This window comes from Rhincodon typus, chromosome 1 (genome assembly GCF_021869965.1).
Source record: "Rhincodon typus isolate 14 chromosome 1, sRhiTyp1.1, whole genome shotgun sequence".
NCBI lineage: Eukaryota > Metazoa > Chordata > Chondrichthyes > Orectolobiformes > Rhincodontidae > Rhincodon > Rhincodon typus.
The window spans coordinates 177,099,351-177,123,245 of NC_063332.1; the positions used below are offsets into that span (position 1 = coordinate 177,099,351).

Genomic DNA, 23,895 nt, shown 5'->3' on the forward strand with positions numbered 1-23,895 from the left:
ACCAGTGCCAAGCAATGACCATCTCCAACAAGACATAATCTAAACATCGCCCCTTGATGTTCAATGGCATTACCCAATTATCAACATTCTGGGGATTACCGTTAAGCAGAAGCTGAACTGGACTCGCCATATAAATGCTGCAATTGTTATTGAAGGTTAGGGGCTTGAATTCTGTGGTCAGTACCTCACCTGCTGTCTTCCCAAGTCAGGAGTGTGATGGAATACTCCCCACTTGCCTGGATGGGTGCAGCCCCAACAACACTCAAGAAGCTCGACACCGTCCAGGACAAAGCAGCTGCTTGATGGTGTGCCGTCCACCACTTTCAACATTCTCTCCCTTTGCCATATGGCAGCAGTGCACACTGTCTACAAGATTCACTGCAGAAACTCATCAAGTCTCCTTCAACAGCACCTTCTAAACCCACCATCTCTATCACATTGAAGGACAAGGGCAGCACATATATGTGAACACCACCCCTCCAGGCCACTCTGACAAACCACCCTAACTTGGAACCAAATCACTGTTTGTTGCCTGGATCAATCTCTTGGAACTCCCTTCCTGACAGCATTGTGGATATCCCTACACCCCAGAAACTGCAGCAGTTCAAGAGGCAGTTCACCACCACGTTCTCAAGTGTGATTAGGGATTGGCAGTTAATGCTGGCCCACATAGTGACTCATGCTCTGTTAAAACAATTAAAACAAACTCTTCAAATATGTGGGCCTATATTATAATGCGTTTTCATGCCTATTATTTTTCCAAAAACATTGATATTAAAATCAGGAGTGAGACTGGGGTTTTATTAAAGCGAGTGCATTCAAATGAAAAATTGTTTATTCATTTACAGCATCCATTGTCTGGCAGGATTCATTCTGTGCTGAAATCATTGTTGTTGATTATTTGAATGAATGCCCTCTGTGAATGAGTGACCTTGGTCATAAATGCAATAGGTGTCAAAACTCCTTGTTCTTTAAACAATGTGTATACATTGTTCGCTGTTCCTCAGCATAATCTAGGAACATTGATGACACACAATGTACACCAACAGGATATGACACTCACTTTGTTCTGTCATGTAAGGTTAGTCTCCCTAGGCAAGTACTTGGCATTTGCAGTACACATTAAGGATCTAAATTCATCGTTAATGAGAGCAAAAGGTCTGAATTGTGCTAAGTGTGGCAGAGCAGCTTTCAGAAACTCGGAATCCATTTCAAACAGGTGTTTGCAAAGGATGTTCACTAATCTGTTGGCTTTTTAAAAGTGGTTCATTCTCCTGAACTGCATGGCTAAAATGGTTGATTTTCCATGGTCAAATGATCTCTCTTCAGATTGTGGCACTGGGCCAACTTCAGGTCCTGCAGGTGTAATCCCACAACATACACAGTGTTCTGTTTTCACTGAATTCAAAATTTTAAATGTACCATTCCCTGTTGCCCACAGAGCAAAAACATTCTTTATTTTCTGGGGGACTGAGCATCTGAAAATGAAAGCACAGCGGTATAGCATCCATTGTTGACACCATTGTGATATTTGGTTGCAGGTATAATTGGCAGGTGTGCCAGGCAAAGATACCCTGGATAAATACATGGAGCTAATAAATGCATTAACTCCTTTGAATATTGAATCAATTTTCTGTTGCTTAAGTTAATGTTTAATGTCTTCAGCTTACAATGTTTGCTAGTATTGAATGAGAACAGATACTAATGGCATTGTTTGTCTTTCATGAACATTTATAGTTGTGTAGAGCCAGTCTGTCCATTGTTCAAGGACCTGTTTGTGAAGGGGTGGTATAGTTTTGTATTACCTTCACCACTGAGAGTGGGCCAAAGTAATGTTTTTGCACTTGTTTCTTAGCATGTTTCTAAATGATATAACTCAAAAACTGATACATTTAGTACACAGGTACAGTAGGACCCAAAAATAAAACAAAGGACTATGAATACTGAAGATCTGAAACAAAAACAGAAGTTGCTGGCAAAAACTCAGCAGGTCTGGCAGCCTCTGTGGGCAGAAAGCAGTGTTAACGTTTCGAGTCCAGAGTTCTGATGAAGCGTTACTGAACTCGAAACGTTAACTCTGCTTTCTTCCCACAGAGGCTGCCAGACCGGTTTGATCTCACCAGCAATTTTTGTTTTTGTTACAGTCGGACCCAAACTGATTAGTTGTCGGTGAAGGTGCTGATCCAGATCTGGAATTGTTTTAAAGACACAGTGACATTGCGAGCTAGGGCAAGCAATCAAATGTTGTTGATTTGTTTTGAATGTCTCAGCTACAGTGGTGGAATTTGTCACAGCAGTTAAAATGTGAGCAGAGTTTGCAGATAGCTTGTTAAATGTTGGTTGGCCTGAAGCCTCTTAATAAAAAGACTTCTTCCAAATTTGTGGTTACAGAGCATCAATCAGGTAGGAAGGGGTCTCAGGAAGAACAGCACAGTTGTAATAACATTATGTTCACGCAGCATTGTGGAAGCCTGTGCTTTCCTGAGTGCCATCTTCACTTGTTTACTGTGCCTGCTTGTTTACTTGTAAGTGTATAGGTGTTCTTTTGTTACTGCAGAGATTCGCTAAAACATGCTTTGTTTTTCCTCCCTTTCATTTTTTATTCTTTATTTACCTTAGTTTTGTTCATCATGGCACAATTCTGGATTGTGAAGACAAAGATTGGGACTTTACCATGAATCTTAATGTCCGCAGTATGTATTTGATGATCAAAGCCTTTTTACCGAAGGTGAGTCCCTTTGGAACCCAGTGAATAATATATTCCAGCATAGACAATACATTGAAGACACTAGTCTTTTGTTTATAAAAACTCATTTAAGATCCTGACTTTCAGGGTGTTTTACTGGGCAATCGTGACATTTTCATTTTGGTAGCAATAGCTCATTTGGCAAACAAGATGGCAGTAGTATCATAATAACAAAGTGAGAGTTCTGTATTGTCACAGACACAGAAGTAACCACATGAGCAAACGCAAAGTGGAGATGAACCTGTAACATGTATTGAAAGTTTTGTGAAGTTATCACAATAACTGCTCCCGATTGACCTGTCCCTCTGCCCCCGAGCTATATTATCACAAAGAGTTCAGACAGTAAAACAGAAACTATTTATTACTAATTAAAAGTACTTTACAAAATTCTAGGACCAGCAATGATACAAACTCTTAAAACCACTAACCAAATACTCAGTCTATTAGCCCCAAAATCCCCTTTTTCCCCAAAGCCGGCACTGAAATCTGACAGACCAGACAAAAAGTTAGTAGTGGAGGTTAGATATTAGGTTAAAGAGAGAAAGGTGATAAGCCATGTGGCTTGAATCTCAGGCTAGCAGTTACAACTTCCGTATGTGCTAAACCCCTGAGAGCAACTCGAGGACAGTTTGGTGAGGAAAGAGCAGAAACCTCTGAAGGAGTTGCTGAGTTGAGGTGGTTCCTCCTGAGTGGTCCCCTCATGGTACCCAACCAGTCTGACACCCATGATATGGTTCCTTGCTGGAAACGGGCTCTTACTCCTCCAGTCAGTTTTCTGTTCTTTGTTTCAAGCGGTGTCCCAGTGGTTCCTTACCAAGCAGGCTCCTCTCCATTCGTAGTATTTATTTAGTATTTTAGCCATGTCCTGTGCCTCCATGAGTGCTGTCCATTTTGCTCTCTTATTAACCTGAATCCTCCCTTTACTACTGAGGGCTTGGTGACATGGCATAATGAAAACAATCTGTCGCTCAACATCGGGAAAGTAAAGAACTGATCATCCACTTAGAAAGAAAGGAGGAGAACACACCCCCATCTATATCAACGGAACTGAGGTTGAGAGGGTGAAGAGCATCAAGTTCCTCGGAGTGACAATAACTGAAGACCTGTCTTGGACTTCCCACGTAGATGTGACGGTCAGGAAGGCACAATAATGCCTCTTCTTTCTCAGGCAGTTCAGGAAATTTGATATCTCCATAAGGTCCCTCACCAACTTCTACAGATGCACCATTGAAAGCATACTGTCTGGGTGCATAACGGCCTGGTATGGCAACTGCTCTGCCCAGGACTGTAAGAAACTACAGAATGTGGTGTGCATAGCCTAGACCATCACAGAAACCATCTTACTTCAATGGCGGGCAAATTATTGGAAAGGGCTCTGAGGGATAGAATTTATGATCACTTGGATAGGCACAGTTTGATTTGTGATAGTTAGCATGGATTTGTAGCATGGTAGATCATGCCTCACAAACCTTATTGAATTCTTTGAAGAGGTGACCAAACACGTGGATGAAGGTAGAGCAGTGGATGTGGTATACCTGGATTTAAGTAAGGCGTTTGATAAGGTTCCCCATGGTAGGCTCATGCAGAAAGTAAGGAGACATGGGATAGGGGGAAATGTGGCAGATTGGATTCAGAATTGGTTGAACCTTAGAAGACAAAGGGTGGTAGTGGACGGAAAATATTCAACATGGTGCTCGGTTACGAGTGGTGTACCACAAGGATCTGTTCTGGGTCCTCTTCTACTTGTGATTTTTGTAAATGATTTGGATGTAGCAGCGGAAGGGTGGATTAGTAAGTTTGCGGATGATACAAAGGTGGGTCGAGTTGTGGATAGTGCGGAGGGCTATTCTAGGTTACAAAGGGACATTGATAGGATGCAGAGCTGGGCTGAGAAGTGGCAGATGGAGTTTAACCCTGAAAAGTGTGAGGTGATTCATTTTGGAAGGACAAATTTGAAAGCAGAATACAGGGTTAACGGAAAGATTTTTAGCAATGTGGAGGAGCAAAGGGATCTCCGGGCTCATGTCCACAGTTCCCTGAAAGCTGCCACCCAGGTGGATAGAGTTGTTAAGAAGGCGTATGGTGTGTTAGCTTTCATTATTAGAGGGATTGAGTTCAAGAGCTGTGAAGTTATGCTCCAGCTATACAAAAGCCTGGTTCGGCCGCATCTGGAGTATTGTGTCCAGTTCTGGTTGCCTCATTACAGGAAAGATGTGGAATCATTGGAAAAGGTGCAGAGGAGATTTACCAGGATGTTGCCTGGAATGGAGGGAAGGTCTTCCGAGGAAAGGTTGAGAGAGCTAGGGCTTTTCTCTTTAGAATGACGAAAGATGAGAGGTGACTTGATAGAAGTGTACAAAATGATTAGAGGTATAGACAGAGTGGACAGCCAGAGACTTTTTCCTAGGGTGGAGGTAGCTGTTACGAGGGAGCATAGTTTTAAAGTGAGGGGAGGTAGAGGTAGGTTCTTTACTCAGAGAGTGGTAGGGGCGTGGAATGCATTGCCGGAGAGGGTAGTGGAGTCGGCCTCATTAGGGGCATTTAAGCGGCTATTAGATAGGCATATGGATGATAGTATAAGGTAGGGGTGGAGGTTAGATAGACCTTAGGATTAGGGTAAAAGTTCAGCACAACATCATGGGCTGAAGGGCCTGTACTGTGCTGTACTGTTCTATGTTCTATGTTCTAAGTCAACCTTCCATCCGTGGACTCCATTTACACGGCTCACTGCTGCGGAAAGGCGGCCAACATCATCAAAGACCCATCGCACCCCAGTAATGATCTCCTACAACCTCTTCCATCAGGCAGAAGATACAGAAGCCTGAACACACACACATGAGCCGATTCAGGAACAGCTTCTTTCCAGCTGTTATCAGACTGTTGAGTGGACCCTAGCCTCAAATAATGTAACCTGCAATGTAACCTGTATGCCTCTAAGTCTTTTTGATCTGTACATCCTTTGTTTGCTATGGTCTGCCGGTACCTCTCATAAACACAGCTTTTCATTGTATTTTGGTACACGAGACAATAAAATCAATCAATCAAAATTAATCAATCGTTACTTATATTCCTATAAAAAGACTTTGGCAGTTAACATATAAAATGGAATGCCAATCTCTTTTTGTAATCTCTTAGCCTTACTTATTTAATAGTTCATCACCGCTCTGAACGTACTATGTTGATCTGGTTCTCAATTGAAGTTTTTTTTTGTTTTCTAATCAACCTGTTGTGATGTGATATGACGCATGTCCAGAGCAAGTGGGTCTTGAACCCATTACACCATAGAGACCTTCAGTTGTAGTTTCTACCTAACATCTGTCAGAAACATTCAGTTTCTCCTTTATCATAATCTCTACCATTTTTGTCATCCAGAGAGTTCTGGATTTGTTTGTCCTAACTTTCCCTTTCAGAAGAATGAGCTTGACTCTGCCCAAACGATCTCTTTCATGAAGGTAGCCCATTGTTCAACTACTATTTTTTTCTTCCAGCCTTTGACTTTGATTTATTTGACCCAGTTCCATTTTTACCCAATTGAAGTTGTCTTTCTCCCAGTTAATTAATCTTACTCTAGACTGTTCATTATCTTTTTCCATTTTAATGTAGACTGTGTGATTTAAATATGCATATGTTTAATATAATTTATTTTAAGTTTGGATTTTTGAATTCTAAACTAGTATCATATTTGTTTTTCTGAGGAGTTAATAATTCACTTGTAGATATTTTGTGACCATAGTAATTTCTTTAAAACATCTGAGGGAATAGCTTTCAGAACAAACAGATTTTTATTAACTTTAGGAGGGTTTACAATTGATCGAGGTAAACAATTGTGCATCATTGTTTCTGTTAGAAATTTCAGAATTTTTTAAGCTTAATGGAAACACCAAAAACTTGAAAAAAAAACATTTTTATTGGTTTTCAGTTTGGGGCATTTCTGCAGAAGTCTTTGGATGAAGATGGGTGTATAAAAGCAGGGCTGCTTAGAAGGGGAGAAGATAGTAAATAAATTACCCTAGAGTAAGGAGTTCAGTGATAGTCCCAGGACAGAAGTGTTTGAATGAAATTCTGAAGCTGACAGTGTTCAACTTCCAGGAAGAGGCTTCACATTCTCCAGGCTGGGAGCTGAAGTCATATCCAATTAAACATATCGAGGCGTTAGAGAAAAAGATTTTTTTCCAGCGCTTTTGGGCACTGTCAAGGGAGTGTTTTTGGATTAATGCAATTACATTTTTACTGGGTTTCAGATTCTTTACAGGGTTTTAAGGAAGGGTCATCGGACCTGAAATGTTAACTCTGATTTCTGTTCACGGATGCTGCCAGACCTGCTGAGCTTTTTCAGCAATTTCTGGTTTTAGTTCTTTAAAGATGTGTTATGCGTAAATAATTTGGTCTATTCTATTTGATCTTCATTTCTTGTGCTTGATAAGCTTGTGTTTTATTGTTAAAACCAAATCTGCTTATATTTCAGTAAATGACCACCTTGTTAACACCAAAATTAAACAAAATATGATCTATACAGCCAAATTTCAGTTTGGGATCTGACTTGTCCAGTAATAACATCAGCTGGTACTATAACACCATACTCGCCCTGAATCTAATGGTGCAATGATCACTGTTCACCAGTTGTTATTCGGAATACACCTGATCTATTTGACCATCTCATTTCCAAGACCTAGGTTAAGGGGTGCTTCCTTTCTTGGTGGACTGAAAACATACTGCTGCAGAAGATTCTCCCCTTTCTGTCTTTTACACCCCTACTATTGTGATAAGTAAAATCTCCCATTATAATTGCTCTGCAATTTTTGCACATCTGTTACTTCCTTGCAAATTTCTCTGCATCCTTCCACTATTTGGTGGCTTTTACATTATGCCAAGCAATATAATTGCACCTATTTTGTTCCTTAGCCCTTAGACAAATCAATTGTCCTTGACCACTTTTGGACATCCATTTTCCCTTGCAATATGATGATCTCCATAATCAATATTGCCACCCTGTCTCCCCCTTTCTGCCTTTCCAAACACCTTGCATACAGAAATATGCAGTAAACATGTTCTAGACATCATTACTTTCTCCATTACTCTGACCCCAGCTATTAATTTGCCATTCTGTATTCTACTGTTATCTATCTCTCCCAGGATTTTGTTCACCTTAATCTTCCTATCTGATATGATGACCTGGTTCCCACACCCCTATCAGCTTTGTTTAAGCCCTCCCTAACAACACTGGACAAGGAACTCATTCCCAGCCCTTTGCAGGTGCAGGCTGTCCAGCCTATAAAGGCCCCATCTTCCTCAAAGGTGGTCCCAATGTCCCAAGAATTCAGGGCGTCCCTCCTGCACCATCAACCCAGTCATGCATTCGTCTGCTTTAACCCCCTACTTTTAAACTCACTTATGTGTGAGAGTGATCTGGTGATTGTTACTTTTGAGGTCCTGCTTGCTAATTTGCTACCTGACACTCTCAATTTTGACTTCAGGACCATATCCCTCTTTCTGCCGCTATCTTTGATTCCAATGAGAGCCATGACTACTAGCAGTTGTTTTTTCCTATTCATTTGTATGGAGAGTGCGTTGCTAGCTGGTGTTGGTGGTGTTCCCATGTATCTGCTGCTCTTGTCATTCTTGATGGAAATGATTGTGGGTTTGGAAGGTGCTGTTGAAGGAACAGTTGTGAATTTCTGCAGTGCATCTTGTAAGTGATACAAACTGCTTCTATTGAGCATTGTTGTTGGAGGGAATGAATGTTTGTGGCTATGGGCCAATCAAGTGGCTGCATTGTCTGGAATGGTGTCAAGCTTCTTGAATGTTGTTGGGGGTGTACACATCTGACAGGTGGGGAGTATTCCATCACACTGCTATCTTGTGCCTTGTGGACTGGATTTGTGGAGCTAGGAAGTGAGTTTCTTGCTGCAGTATTCCTAGACTATGTCCTGCTGTTGTAGCCGTTGTATTGATATGGTAGTCCATCCAGTTCATTTCTGATACATAGTAACCCTAGAGTGTTAATTGTGGGTATTTCACTGAAGGTAACGCCATTGAATGTCAAAGGATTATTGTCAGATTCTCAATTCTTTGTGATGGTGATTGTCAAGCATTTGTGTGATGCAAATGCAACTTGCCACTTCTCAGCTTAAAGCTGGATATTGTCCAGGTCTTGCTCCCTTTGGAAATGGGCTGCATCAGTGTCTGAGAAGTCGTGAATGGTGCTGAGCATTGTGCAATCATCAATGAACATCCCCTTCTGACCTTGTGATGGAGGGAAGGGCATTGATGAAGCAACTAAAGATAGTTGGGCCTATGACACTATCCTGAGGAAGTTCTGCAGAGATGTCCTGGAGCTGAGATGTCTGGCCTGCAGCAACCACGCCCATCTTCCTCTGCGCAAGCTATGAGCGTACCCTCAGGATACTCGTTAGTCACTCAGTGACATCCTCGACCCTAGCACTAGGAAGGCAGCACACCACCCTGGATTCACTTCTGCAGCCTCAGAAATATCTATCTGTTCCCCTAATAACCAAATCACCTCTCACAATAACTTTTCCAGTCTTCCTACCTCCAGCCCTGTGCAGCTGAGCCACCCATGAACTTGGCTGTGGTTTCTCTCCCCATGTGAATTGTCACTCTTAGTATTCGGGAAATTCATTTTCAATACTAATAAATGTTGCAGCTGTTAATAAAGCAGTTTTAGCCCTGATCAGTCTAATACTGAACACACTTTACCAGTTGCAATAAGTCCACTGAAAGCACTTCTGTCATTCCCTCCCCACCATGCACCACATTTTCATATGAAACAAATCCATTGTGACACGTGGCCCATGTGTCACTCAGGCAGAGTCTCCTGACCACTCACCTCTGAGAGACAACGACATAGGTCTGCTGAAAGCAAAACCATGCAATCAAGACTCTTGGATGTATGGGGTCATCAAATTTGAGGACAGATTTGATGGCTTGAAGTGATAGGACTCAGAGTAAGGTCCAGAGTCTTATTAAGTCCCTCAGTAGAAAATGAGGTGCTGTCCTTCAGCTTACAGGGGGCTTCACTGGAACTCTGCAGCAGGCTTAGGACAGAAAACTGAGCGTAATATCAGGACAATGTTTCAAGAGCAAACTATTGGAAGGTAGGGGCCATGCTTAGGGACAGATTGGAGGTGTTCTGCAAAGCAATCACCTCACCTGCATTTAGGCTCCCCACCCTGGAGGAGATCCCTTAAACAGAAACTACTGGAGAAATTCAACAGGTCTGGCAGTGGAGAGGAAGCAGAGTTAAAGTTTCAGGTCCAGTGACCTTTCCTCAGAATTATATGAAGGAGACCATATTGAAGAGAGTAGACTAGAGTTAAAGAAGAACAAATTGCTGCTTCACCTGGGATGAATGTTGTGGGTCATGGACATTGTGGAGGGATGAAGTAAAAGAGTAACTGTTATAGCTCCTGTGACCCATGAGAAGCTACCATGGGTGAGGAATGAGGGGTTGAAGTGATAGAAAAGTGGACCAGGGTAACACAAAGTTCAGAATGCAAACAGGGAAGAGAGGGACGGTCTATTTGGTGGTGGCATCATGCTGGATGTGGCGCAGATTGTGGAGGATGATCCTTTGAATATGGAAGCTGCTGGGGTGGATAGTGAGGAAACGGAACCCTATTGTGGTTTTGGCAGGCTAGTGTGAGGGCAGAAGTGCAGGGAATAGATTAGAAATGATCCACACAGTGGGGGAAATCCTCAATTGAGGAAAAAGGAATGCCTGTTGGAAGCTCATAACATTTGTCTTAGACTACAGTGACAGGCCTTAGCTCATCTTTGTACAGAGTTGATGTCTCTGTGTGGTATCAATAGGTGCAACTTTCACATTGAGTCCCAGAACGAAGCACATGATGTTTTTTCTTCTTACATAGACAGAAGTAAACATGTAGTGGTCAAACTGAGATTTCTCCATGTATACTACATAAAGAATCAGAAATAAAAATAACACAAAGTACTGGAGAACTCATCAAATCTGACAGCATCTGGAGAGACAGTTAGTGTTTTGAGTCGAATATGAAGGAGGATGTAAACTGATGTCTTCTCTTGACAAAGGGGGAGGGGAACAAATCATGCAGATGAAGAGGGCGCCCAGAGCAACATGTAAAGGGATTGTGAATGGCAGGAGAGGAGTTAATGGCAGGAGTGAACAGGAGAAAATAAGTCTGGTTTGTTGAGTGCAATCCCATACAAATGACATTTGGAGAAGCAGGGAGGAAGTAAACAATGAAAATGAGGGAATGCTTTCATGATCTGAAATTGTTGAATTCACTGTTTAGTCTTTGAAGACTATAAAGTGCCTAAGCAGAATGGGAGGTGCTATTCCTTGAGCTTGTGTTGGGCATCGCTACACACTGAAGCAGTCCTTGGTTGGAAATGTTAATAAAAATCATATGGTGTTTTGAAATGGCAAGCACAGGGAAGATCAGGCTAACTCTTAGGGACACAGCACAGGTATTCTACAAAGTGGTCACCTGTTCTGTGTTTGCCCTCTCCAATGGAGAAGAGACTGCATTGTGAGCAGTGAATACAATAGACTAAATTGTAAGAGTACAAGTAAAGCACTGCTTCAGCTGAAAGCTGTGTTTGAGGCTTAGATAATGAGGAGGGAGGAAATAATCAGAAAACTGTTTCATGTGACTCCAATAGCAGCAACCTTTCAAGGGGCTTTGGTAGTTCTGGGTTATTGTGGCATTTTACAAATATTAACTACTTCAGCAAATTCTTTTAAAAGCTCTTAACCACAAAGTAGAGTCCTGATATAAAATGGATTATTTTGTACAGGTTCTGAAGAAGGGCCACTGGACCCAAAACGTTAACTCTGATTTCTCTCCACAGATACTGCCAGACCTGCTGAGATTTTCCAGCAATTTCTGTTTTTCTTTCAGATTTCTAGCATTTGCAGTTCTTTCCCTTTTTAAAAAATTTGGATGAATCTTTCCCACTCACATTTTCAGTTCAACAGGAAAAGTTTGAAGTCCATGTAGACAATTGTGTTAAGATGACAAGTCAACTTTTATTATCTTTTCCAGTACCCTTTAGTCATTTCGTAACAAATCATGATAACAGACAAGGAAATCTATAGCATATTTTACAGCAAGTTTCAAAGCTGATCATACCTCAAATATTACCATGTACTTATAAATCACCTACAGGCCTCAATTATTCTCCATTACAATTAAATATTATCCTTTACAGACCAGACATAGGTAATTGATGAACTGTAAATGAGACGTGACAGTTGATGATCATGTCCATTTAACTGACAGTAGGGAGTGTCTCAGTACTAGCAATAATTGTTACCTTAATCCTGACTTTAAAAACATTCATCAAATTATTCATCGATCATAAATGATTCCATGCTTAAATTTTGTTTACTTTGTAGTTCTTGAGATACTTTTGCAACTTTCTGTCCACCATTAACTTTGTTATGTTGAATGGTGACATGACTCATGGTTATATTAGGGCATCATTCTTCTGTGCTTTTTAGCTGTTTTCACCAGAGATTCTGTATGTAGGTTTTCCTCAGGGATTATGCTGACACAACTTTGTATCTTACAGCCATGCAGTTGGAAATATCAGATCCCTATCAGGGAGGTGGGTGATGGCAGCAAATCTATGAATCTATCTTTCACCAAGGTGTGTGTGGTGAGAAACTATCACACAGTACAATGCCAACGATGGGCATCTCTTCATCACTTGGTCTCCTTATCTGAGGAAAGATGTTCTGCTATTGGGAAAGTGCAGTGAAAGTTTATCAAATTGATTCCTGGAATGGCAGGACTGACAATATTAGCAGCAATTGAGTCGGTTAGGATTGTATTCATTGTAGTTTAGAGCAATGAGGGGAGATCTCGTAGAAACCTACGAAATTGTAACAGGACTGAGACAGGGCAGATGCAGGAAGAATGGTCCCAATGGTGGGGCAGTGCAGAACCAAGGGTCATAGCTTAAGGATAAGAGGTAAATCATTAAGGACTGAGATGAGGCAAAATCTCTTCACTCAGGGAGTAGCGAGTCTGTGGAATTCACTACCACAGAGAGTGTTGAGGCCAAAACACACCAAAACATTGTGTTTTGAAGCAAGTGGTAGGTAGATCACTTGTGGCAAAAGGGATCAAGGGATATGGGGGGAGGGTGGGATTATGGTATTTTACTTGATAATGAGCCATGATCGTATTGAATAGTGGAGTAGGCCTGAGCGATCGAATGGTCTGCTCCTGCTCCTGCTCCTATCTTATATGTTTCTGTGAAAGGAGATCTGCCAGGGACATCAAAATCAACTCGGAAGAAATCTTAGTTATTTGAGTGGAAAGCAGGTGGTCAGGAGCAATGTTAGCTCACTAAAGACTGAAAGATATTATCAGTGACTGTGAGGAAATGGCAGCCTTCCTATGTGGAATGAGCTGCCAGATGAAGTGGTAGATGCAGATACAGTTACAACATTTAGAAAACATTTGGATGGATACACAAATAGGAAAGGTTTAAAGGATATGAGTCAACTGCATGCAAGTGGGACTAGTTTAGTTTGGGAAACTGGGTCAGCATGGATGAGTTGGACCGAAAGGCCTGTTTCCGTGCTGTATGACTTGATGACTGCAATTATTTTGTTTCAGATTCTACAATAGGAAAAGAGGATAGCTTGCCAAAAGTCCCAAAGAAATTAATAGTGGATCGAGAACAGGGACTGAATAAAATTAACATAAGTTAAACATCTGAAATGAGAAAATTAGTGAAATTAAAGAGTGCCAAATCCCCAGGGCCTGGTGGTTTCCACCTGAGCGTGTTAAAGGAAGTAGGAGACAATATTGTGGGCTCCTTGACTATAATCTTTCAGTTCCCTAGATACAGCAGATGTCCGCCTGGATTGGAAAATTGAACACATCACTCCTCTTTTTAAGAAGGCCAAAAGAGGAAAACCAGGGAGTTACAGACCAGTTAGCCTGACATCTTAGTGAGGAAGTTGTTGGAATCTATGATAAGATTGGGGGATAACTGAACACCTTGACAATTTTCAGTTAATCAGGGAGAGCCAGCATGAATTCATGACAGGTAGGGCATGTCTGATAAACCTTGTTGAATTTTTTCAAGAGGTGACTAAGGTGACAGGGGACCGTCTCTGGATATTTTTTACACGGATTTCTAGAAGGCATTTGGTAAAGTCCCACATTGAGACTGTTAACTAAAGTAGAAGCCCATGGAACTGAGGGCAAATTAACAACCTGGCTGGGAAACCGGCTGAGTGGTAGGTGACAACAAGTAGGGATAATGGGTAGGTACTGAAATTGGCAGGGTGTGACCAGTTGTGTCCCGCAAGGATCTGTGTCAGGGCCTAAAGTATTCACATTATTTATTAACAACTTGGATAATGGTGTAGGGAGTCACAGACCAAAATTTGCTGATGACACAAAGTTAGGCAACATTGTAGACAATGTGGATGATAGTCTAGCAATAGCCCTTTGTAATTTTATGCTAAGTAAATATGCAAAACCATCAAAGTTCAATGTAAGTAAGTAAGGTTATCCATTTTGGAGTGAAAAAAGGATGGACCGGGGTACTTTCTCGAGGTATGAAGTTAAGTACAGTAGATGTCCAAAGAGACTTGGGGGTTTTAGGTGCATGGATCCTGAACATGCCACGAACAAGTGCAAAAAGTATTCATGAAAGCTAATTGAATGCTGGTTTTTATTTCTGAAGGACTGGCGTACAAGGATGCAGAAGTTATACTGCAGTTGTACAAAACTCTGGGTGAGACCCACTTGGAGACTGTGTGCAGATCTGGGCACCACATCATAGGAAGGATAGATTGGTCTTGGAGGGAGAGCAATGCAGGTTTACAAGAATGATCCCTGGACTTAAGGCATGAAGTAATGCAAGTTATGCTAATTTTTTTCTCTTGAATTTAGAAGGTAAAGGGTGATCTGATCAAAGTCTTCACAATTTTCAAGTTTCATTCCACGGTCCAAAGATGTGTAGGTTAATTGGATTAGCCATCCTAATTTGCCCCGTAGAGTGCAGGCTAGGTGGGTTAACTATAGTAAATATAGGGTTATGGGGATAGGGTGGGATGCACTGTGGAGGATCAGTGCAGACTTGATGGGTCTAATGGCCTCTATCTGCACTGTGGGGATTCTATGATTCTATATTAGCATGAAAAGACTGGGTAGATAAAGGGGAACTATTTCCATTGGCTGGGGAATTCTAGAACTAGTTTAATATCTGAAAATTAGGACCAGACTGTTTAGGAGAGATGTTTAGGAAGCATTTCTACGCACAAAGGGTGGATGCAGGATCAGTCATTAATGTTAAATCTGAGACAGAAACAATTTTGTTAAGTAAAAGTATTAAGGGATATCAGCCAAAGGCAGGTATTTGGAATTAGGCCACGATTCAATCATGATCTGATTGAATGGTGGAACAGGTTCGAGGGGCAGAATAACCTAATCCTGTTCCCATGTTTGTAGATTAGTGAAGGCAGTAGGACAGGTGGAGAGCAGTAAATAAAATGTATCGTGTCCTCGGCTTTATAAATAGGGACATAGAGTACAAGAGAAAGGAGGTTATGCTGACTTGTACAAGACATTGTTAGAATTCACCTGGAGTATTCAACTGGAGTTCTGAATACCAGTGTGTAGGGGAGATGTGAATGCATTGGAGAGAGTGCTGAAGGGATTTACAAAAATGGTTCTAAGGATGTGAAACTTCAGTTAAGAGGACAGATTGCAGAATTAGGGACTGTTTTCCTTGGAGAAAACCAGGCTAAGAGGAAATCTGGTAGTATTTTTCAAAATCATGAGACATCTGGATAGTTCTCCTGTAACGCGATACTTGCATTCTTGTGTAACTTCACGCTGTAGAAAATCACATTATAGGGAAATCGCTGCACTTGTACAGCAGAAAGGTTGCATTATTGAAACAGCATCCACTATTCATCAATTGCATTACAGCCAATTCACGTTAACGAAACATGCGTTATAGCAAAACTACCTGTAACAGGGAGAAACTTATCTTACTCATAAAAGGATTGGGAATGAGAAGCCATGGGTTTAAATTGATTTCAAAGGAAGCAAATGTGATGTGAGCAAAACTGTTTTCAAGTGGTTTGTGTCTGGTGGAGGCAGAGTAAATTGAGGAATTCAGGAGGGTAAGAGATGATTATTTGAATATAAACTATGTGCAAGAGTATGAGAAAAAGGGAAGTGAATAGTGTCTAAGTCATATTGTTCATTGAAGAGCCAGCTTAGACACAATGGCCAAATGACCGCCTGCAGTGTAACAATTTGATGATAATTAGACCTTCTTCCCAGTCCATATAACAGATGTAATTGAGGTTGTTGTGTAATTTGAAAATGAGGATGAGGTGATGGCCTAGTGGTATATTGCTAGGCTATTAATTCAGGAAACTCAGCTAATGTTTTGGGGCCCCAGGTTCAAATCCTGCCATGGTAGATGGTGGAATTTGAATACAATGAATTTTTTTTTGCAATTAAAATAAAACCATTGCTGTTTGTCAGGAAAACCCCTTTTGGTTCACCAATGTCCTTTAAGAAAGGAAATATGCCATCCTCACGTGGTCTGGCCCACTTGTGACTCCAGACCCGCAGCAATGTGGGTGACTCACAACTGTCCTCTGAAATGGCCTAGAAGCCACTTAGTTACACCAATCGCTACAAAGTCTCAATAAAGAAATGAAAGTGAATAGACCACCAGGCATCCTTCTTACTAACTTCTGAGAACAAGTCCCAAAATTAAGAGAATTGTCTTATAGACTGGTCAAGCAACAGCTTAACATTGTAATACTCACAGAATCGTAATCTTACAATGTCCCACCACCATCACCAGCCCTGGATATGTCCTCTCCCACCATTAGGACTTACCCAGTAGGTGGCAGCACTGTGGTATCCAGTCTGGAGGGAGTTGCCCTGGGAGTCCTCAACATGACTGTGGACCCCATGAGGTCCCATGACTTCAGATTAAACGTGGGCTGAAACCTCCTGCTGATTACCACATACCATCCTCCCTCAGCTGATGAATCGGTACTCCTCCATGTTGAGCAACACTTAGAGGAAGCACTGGGGATAGCAAGGGCACAGAATGTACTCTGGGTGGGTGATGTCGATGTCCACCACCAAGAGTGGCTCGGCAGCAGTACTACTGATCGAGCTGGTCGGGTCCTAAAGGACAGAGCTGCTAGACTGGGTCTGCGGCAGGTGGTGAGGGAACCAACAAGAAGGAAAAACATACTTGACCTCCTCCTTATCAATCTTCTGGCTGCAGATGGGCCCTGACAACATTCTGGCAAAAGTACTGAAGACTTGTGCTCCAGAACTTGCTGCTCCCCTAACCAAGCTCTTCCAGTAGAGTTACAAGACTGGTATCTACCCAACAATATGGAAAATTGCCCAGGTATGTCCTGTACACAAAAAAAACGGCAGGATAAATTCAATCTGGCCAATTACTGCCCCATCAGTCTACTCTCGATCATCAGTAAATTGATTGGAAGATGTCATCTACAGTGCTATCAAGCAGCACCTGCTCAGCAATAACCTGCTCAGTGACGCCCAGTTTGGGTTATGCCAGGGCCACTCAGTTCCCAACCTCATTACAGCCTTGGTTCAAACATGGACAAAAGAGCTGAATTCCATAGGTGAGTTGAGAGTGATAGCCCTTGTCATCAAGGCTGCATTCAACTGTGTTTTGGCATTAAGGAGTCATAGATTCATACAGCACTTTCAGTCCAACTCATCTGTGCTGACCAAGTTTTCCCAAACTAAACTAGTCCCGTGTGCCAGCATTTGGCCCATATCCCTCTCACCTTTCCTATTCATGTACCTATCCAAATATCTTTTAAATGTTGCAACTATATCTAACTCTTCCTCTGGCAGTTCATCTCACATACACACCATCCTCTGTATGCAAAGGTAGCCCCTCAGATCTCTTTTAAATCTTTTTCCTCTAACCTTAAAAATATGCCCTCTAGTTTTGAAATTTCCTACCCTTGGGAAAAGACCTTTGCTATTCACCTTATCTATGTCTCATAATTTTTGCTAGGAGCCCTAGCAAAACTAGAATCAATGAGGGAGAGGGGGCAAACTCTGCTGGAGTCATACCTGGCATGTAGGAAGATGGTTGTGGTAGTTGGAGGTCAGTCATCTTAGCTCCAGGACATCTCTGCAGGAGTTCCTCAGGGTAAGTTGCTAAGGGCAACGTGGTGGCTCAGTAGTTAGCACTGCTAACTCAGAGCGCTAAGGACCCGGGTTTGATTCCACATTTGGATGACTGACTGTGTGGAGTTTGCATGTTCTCCCTGCATCTATGTGGATTTCCTCCCACACTTCAAAGATGTGCAAGTTAGGGTGGATTGGCCGTGCTAAATTGCCATGTAGTGTCCAGGGATGTGCAGGCTAGGTGGTTAGCCACGGAAAATGTGGAGTTATTAAGGGGATAGGGTGAGGTGCTGGGTCTGGATGGGATGATCTGTGGACGGTTGGTATGGACCTGAGGGCCAAATGGCCTCTTTTTGCACTGTAGGGATTCTGTGATTCTAGTGTCCTACACCCAATCATCTTCAGCTGCTTCATCAATGAACTTCCCTCCACCATAAGGTCATGGGGGATGTTCACCAATGAGTACACAATTTCAGCACCATTCACTACTGACTACAGAAGCAGTCCGTGTTCAAATGCAGTAAGGTCTAGAAAATATCCAGGCTTAGGCTGACAAGTGGCAAGTAAAGTTTGTGCTACACAAATGCCAGGCAATGACCATCTTCAGTAGAGACAATCTAACCACTGCCCCTTGACATTCAGTGGTGTTACCATCACTGAATCCTCCATTATCAACATTCTTAGGATGACCAATGACCCCCAGAAACTGAACTGGATTAACCATACAAATACTGTGGCTGTAACAGCAGATCAAAAACTGGGAATACTGTAGCAATTAACTCGCCTTGTGACTCCCAAAGCCTGTCCACCATCTTCAAGTGTGACGATACTATGGCTTTAAGAGGTGTATTTTATCCTTTTTTTTAAGAAAAAGGTTGAGACATAGACAACAAGCAGCCTGCTCCAACACCAATAAAGTAAACAGCTTGTGAAGCCTTAGGCTTTTTTTTAAAAGTTGGAACAACAGAAGCAGCCTGAATGGGTGTGGTCAAGCTTCCACAGAACCAGGGTTTTTAGTTTTAGTTTTTCAGCGGCAGTTGCTACAGGGGTGTTGAAGCTGGGTTTGGAAGCTGCAGTATGTCTCTCCCTGCTACACTGTCTCTCAGAGTTTTCTCTTAATGTTTTTGCTTCCTGGACTGGACAATTGCATGTGAGACAATCTATCTTACTGAATTTGCCTTTGCCAAGAGTGTGTTTATGGGATGTTTCTATATTGGAACAGTTACTGTTTAATAGTTAAATAATCTATGATTCTGTTAAGTTTTCCAATAGAGTTGTTATTTCAATTCTTTCCTGTGTTGTATTTTAACAATAGTGTATGAATAAGAGATAGTAGGAATTGCCGATGCTGGAGAATCTGAGATAACAAGGTGTAGAGCAGGGTGAACACTGGAGGCCAGGCCAATTTTCTGAAGAAGGATCCAGACCCAAAACGTCAGCTTTCCTGCTCCTCTGATGCTGCCTGGCCTGCTGTGTTCATCCAGCTCCACATCTTGTTATCTCAGTGTATGAATAAAGCATGTTTAGTTTCAAATAGTTTGACCAATCGAATTGCATCTGGAACGCAATGCCTGGCACTTGCCTTTAAAATAAGGAAGTGTTAGGGTCTAGGCTATCTTCTTTGTATATTTTGAGGGGTTCATAACATAAGACACAAGTCAGGAGTATGATGGAATACTCCCCACATACCTAGATGAGAGCAGCTCCAACAACACTCAAGAAACTTGACACCATCCAGGACAAAGCAGCCCACTTGACTGGCACCACATCCACAAGCATCCACTCCCTCCACCACCGACGCTCAGTAGCAGCAGTGTGTACTATCTACAGGATGCACTGCAGAAATTCACCAAAGATCCTCAGACAGCACCTTCCAAACCCACGACCACTTCCATTTAGAAGGACAAGGGCAGCACATACGTGGGAACACCACCCCCTGCAAGTTCCCCTCCAAGCCTCTCATCCTGATTTGGAAGTAAATTGCCATTCCTTCACTGTTGCTGGGTCAAAATCCTGGAATTCCCTCCCTAAGGGACATTGTGGGTCAACCCACAGCAGACGGACTGCAACAGTTCAAGAAGGCAGCTCACCCCCACCTTCTCAAGGGCAACTAGGGACGGGAAATAAATGCTGGCCCAGCTAGTGACACTCACGTCCCACAAATAAATAAAACAAAACTGCTGGCCCCCTTTATAACAGTCATTATTTGAACCGGTATATTAATGTGTTTCTGTCATTGCCTTCCTTTTTAACTGCAGATGCTTGCTCAGAAGTCTGGCCATATCATCAATATGAGCTCGGTTGCATCCAGTATCAAAGGTAAATGATTTAGCACTATCACTAGATCTCTCACATTGACAAAACCCGCTCAGAATACAGAACAGGCAGCCTTCCTGAGAAGTTCTGTCTTCATGTTTTCCTCAAATGCATCACTTCTTATGTGCACCTTTTGATTTGGCTGCTTTTTGCCGTGTAATACTGCAACAGTTGATTGTTCAGCATTTTATTGCCCCCTAGCCTATCACAACCAAGTCTATGTCACCCGTTTCACTGCAATTGCTGACCTACATTGGTTCCCAAAGTGGGGTCACAATCGTAACTGGGGTGATATCTGATATCGCAGGCTCCATAGTAACAGTGGCCAACCCACCCTTCCCTGTGCTCTAATGATTCCTTCCCCTCCCCCATCACTCACTAAGGAATCACAACAGTTTACAAGCCTCAAAATGGGATCACAGCGAGGAGAAGGTTTGGGAAACACTGACTTAGAGTTGCAGTTTTAAAATTCTAATTCCTGTGTTTAAATTTCTTAATGCCTCCTCCCATTCCCTATTCCTGTAATCTCCTACAATCCCCAAAATTCCCTAGTTCTCTAATTCTGACCTTTTCTGCAAGCCCTCTCTAGCCGAACAGCCTTTGGAAGCCATACGTTATCCTCTGATGTTTTTTCTACCCTAGATCTCTCTGCTTACTTAAAACCCTCCATGAATACATACATCTTTGAGCAGGCTTTCCATCAGCCCTACTGACATCTTCTTGTTCGACTTTGTGCTTTTTTTTTCAGCTGTACATCTATGAAGTATCTTGGTACATTTTTCTATATTAAATACATATAATACAATGTAGAAATACAATCTTCAGTGAACTGATTCTCTCCATGTGACATATTTAACATTTGAAGTCTAAACAATCACAATTCTCCTCCCATAATCCCACAATCTTTTTAATTTTACAATATGACCCTGCAAATGAGTGAGTCTGTGTTTAGTAGATCAGTGAGCAAAAATGCATTTTAGAGAGATGCACTGTGAGAAATTTGTTTAGTTGTGATATGTGATTTAATTGCATGAACACTTAATGTCTGTGTAACTGGAAAAAATAATATTGCTTAGATGACACATTTTGACCTGATGAGGAGAGTGTTAATTGGAAGATTTCAATGTCTGCATATATTTTGTCTTTTTATTTGATAAAATCGGTTTCTGTTGTTAAATATGTTGATACTGATGATTACATAGGTCCAGCAAACTATATGTGGAATGTTAGATTGGATTCAAAGTCTAGTGGTGAATTAGATTTCTCATGATACATTGGAATGTCCTTAAAGCAAAGAACTGTGGATCCTGGGGATCTAAAACAAACAAAAGCAGAAATTGCTAGAGAAACACAGCAGGCCTGACACATTTATGGACAGAAAACAGCTGTTTCGAGTTGAAACATTAATACTGTTTCTCTCTCCAATAATGCTGCCAGACCTGCTGAGTTGCTCCAATAATTTCTGTTTGCATATTTTCGAATATCCCGTATTGGTTGAGGGATTTTTCAATTTAAACTTACTTTTGATGGAACTGACTATGCGAATTATGTTTTTCAATATGTGAATATACAAACAGGGAACGCTCGCAATGTTAAAAGTTCTTTTTTAAATACTTCTAGAAACACCAGCTATTTTTAGATTTCTGTATAGCTTTCTCTTGTGCTGTAATATTTCCCTTCTTGCTGTTTATTTTTTTCTCATTCTCTGCTTTTTTTTAACATTCTGACCAATTTTCTGAGTTGCCAGCTTGCACAATTATATGACTTTTCTGTAACAAAAACAAAGTTGCTAGAAAAGCTCAGCAGGTCTGGCAGCATCTGTGAAGGAAAAAACAGAGTTCACGTTTCGGGTCCGGTGACCCTTCCTCAGAACTCACCCCACCCGAAACGTTAACTCTGATTTTTCCTTCACAGATGCTGCCAGACCTGCTGAGCTTTTCCAGCAACTTCGTTTTTGTTCCTGATTTACAACATCCGCAGTTCTTTCGGTCTTTATTTTGACTTTTCTGTCAGCTTGATACTACATTTGCTTCTTTTTATTTAGCCACAGCCGATCTGTGTACTCTGAAACCTCCCCTTAAATGTTTGTCACTAAATCTCTATTGACCTACCGTTTAACCTAGTTTGCCAATTCACAGTAGCCAGTCTGCTTTCATGTTGTCATTATTGACCTTAACTAAGTTTTAAAATAGAGTTTCAACCCTACTTCACTCTCTCAAACTGAATGTAAAATTCGATCACATTGTGATCACTGCTCCCTAACCGTATTCCAGGAATAGCCAAAGGCTAATGTGCATTGGTTATGTTTTGCAAATTGTTGTGTGGATTTTTTTGAGAGAGAGTTATTCTGTTAAACCTCTTCATGTATTCCTTCCAGGTGTTGTAAACAGATGTGCGTACAGCTCCTCCAAGGCAGCTGTTATTGGATTGACCAAGTCTGTTGCTGCAGATTTCATTGAACAAGGCATCGTTTGCAACTGTGTATGTCCAGGTAATCATGAAGTTTTTTTTCTCATTTTGTCAAATGAATCCTGGTTATAAAACATTGCCTGCCTTCATAGCAACATGACATAAGTATAACATTCCTATTCCTTGCATTTGTACAATAATACCTAGCAAGCCTTATGTCTTTGAATATAAGAAAGCATCTTAACAGGAGCCAAATTATCTTTTAAATTTAAGGAACTGTGCAGATAGACTTGTTACACTAAATTTTCTACGTATTAACGCAAATTTCATGTAGAAAATACAGTGTTTCACAAGGGTGGAGAATGACGAAACAAGAACCAGGATGAGAATTAAGGAAAGCAACTTACATTTAATCAAAGAAGTAGGTTTTGAGAAAGTGTTTGAAGGTGTGGAGATGAGTAGGTGAAATTGCCTTTGCAGTGTTGGTTCAACCCCATAAGCTCACTTATGTGATAATTTGATTCCAAGATGCATTAAAAAAAAGGATGAATTCCAGGAACTATAGTTAACTTAATCAGCGATAGAAAAGACAGTGGAATTGTTATTCAAAGATTGAGAAACATCTGGAAACTGAAAATATATTAAAGACTAACCAGCACAGATGATAAAAGGGATGCTTTCATTGTTCATGCTTGATGAACCTTTTTGAATAGTTTAAAGAAGTGAAAGAAAAAGTAAATCAATACCATAATTGTAATATATTTGAATTTCTGAAAGGGAAAGTGACAAAAACATAATGGAGAAAAGAGAAGAAAGAGATATTGATGGGGTGGGGTAAGGTGAGGAAGTGTGTATGGTGGGGAGGGGAGGGGAGGATAGTTCCTGTGGAACATAAACACTAATGCAGGCTGGTTGAGCCACTAGCCTGTTCCTTGTAAATTATGTAATTCTAGTAAGTGGAATGCTGTTTACCAACTGTCAATACAGGCTTCATTTTCAGCACTTATACAAAGTATTCTTATTGCAAAATTAAATGTTCCAAATACATGGTGATTTTGCATAAAGTTTTACATTGTTTTTGTTTCCAAGGTACTGTGGACACACCATCCCTGAGAGAGAGAATCCAAGCAAGGCCAAATCCTCAACAGGTAGATGTATAGGAGCTATTCCTACTGTAGCCCATCCTAGCTTTAATGGGCTCTAATTAGGTAGCTCTATCTTTAATTCATGGTACTTTAGAAG

General features: G+C 41.3%; 1 protein-coding gene across 1 annotated transcript in view; it reads left to right on the top strand.

The window, feature by feature from the left end:
• bdh2 (3-hydroxybutyrate dehydrogenase, type 2) overlaps positions 1 to 23,895 on the top strand; it is a 90,509-nt gene that overhangs the window by 58,525 nt on the left and 8,089 nt on the right. The window contains exons 5-8 of the mRNA XM_048613568.1: positions 2,487 to 2,728; positions 20,187 to 20,247; positions 22,622 to 22,735; positions 23,743 to 23,801. Coding sequence (XP_048469525.1) covers positions 2,487 to 2,728; positions 20,187 to 20,247; positions 22,622 to 22,735; positions 23,743 to 23,801 — 476 coding nt within the window. The remainder of the gene's footprint in view (positions 1 to 2,486; positions 2,729 to 20,186; positions 20,248 to 22,621; positions 22,736 to 23,742; positions 23,802 to 23,895) is intronic.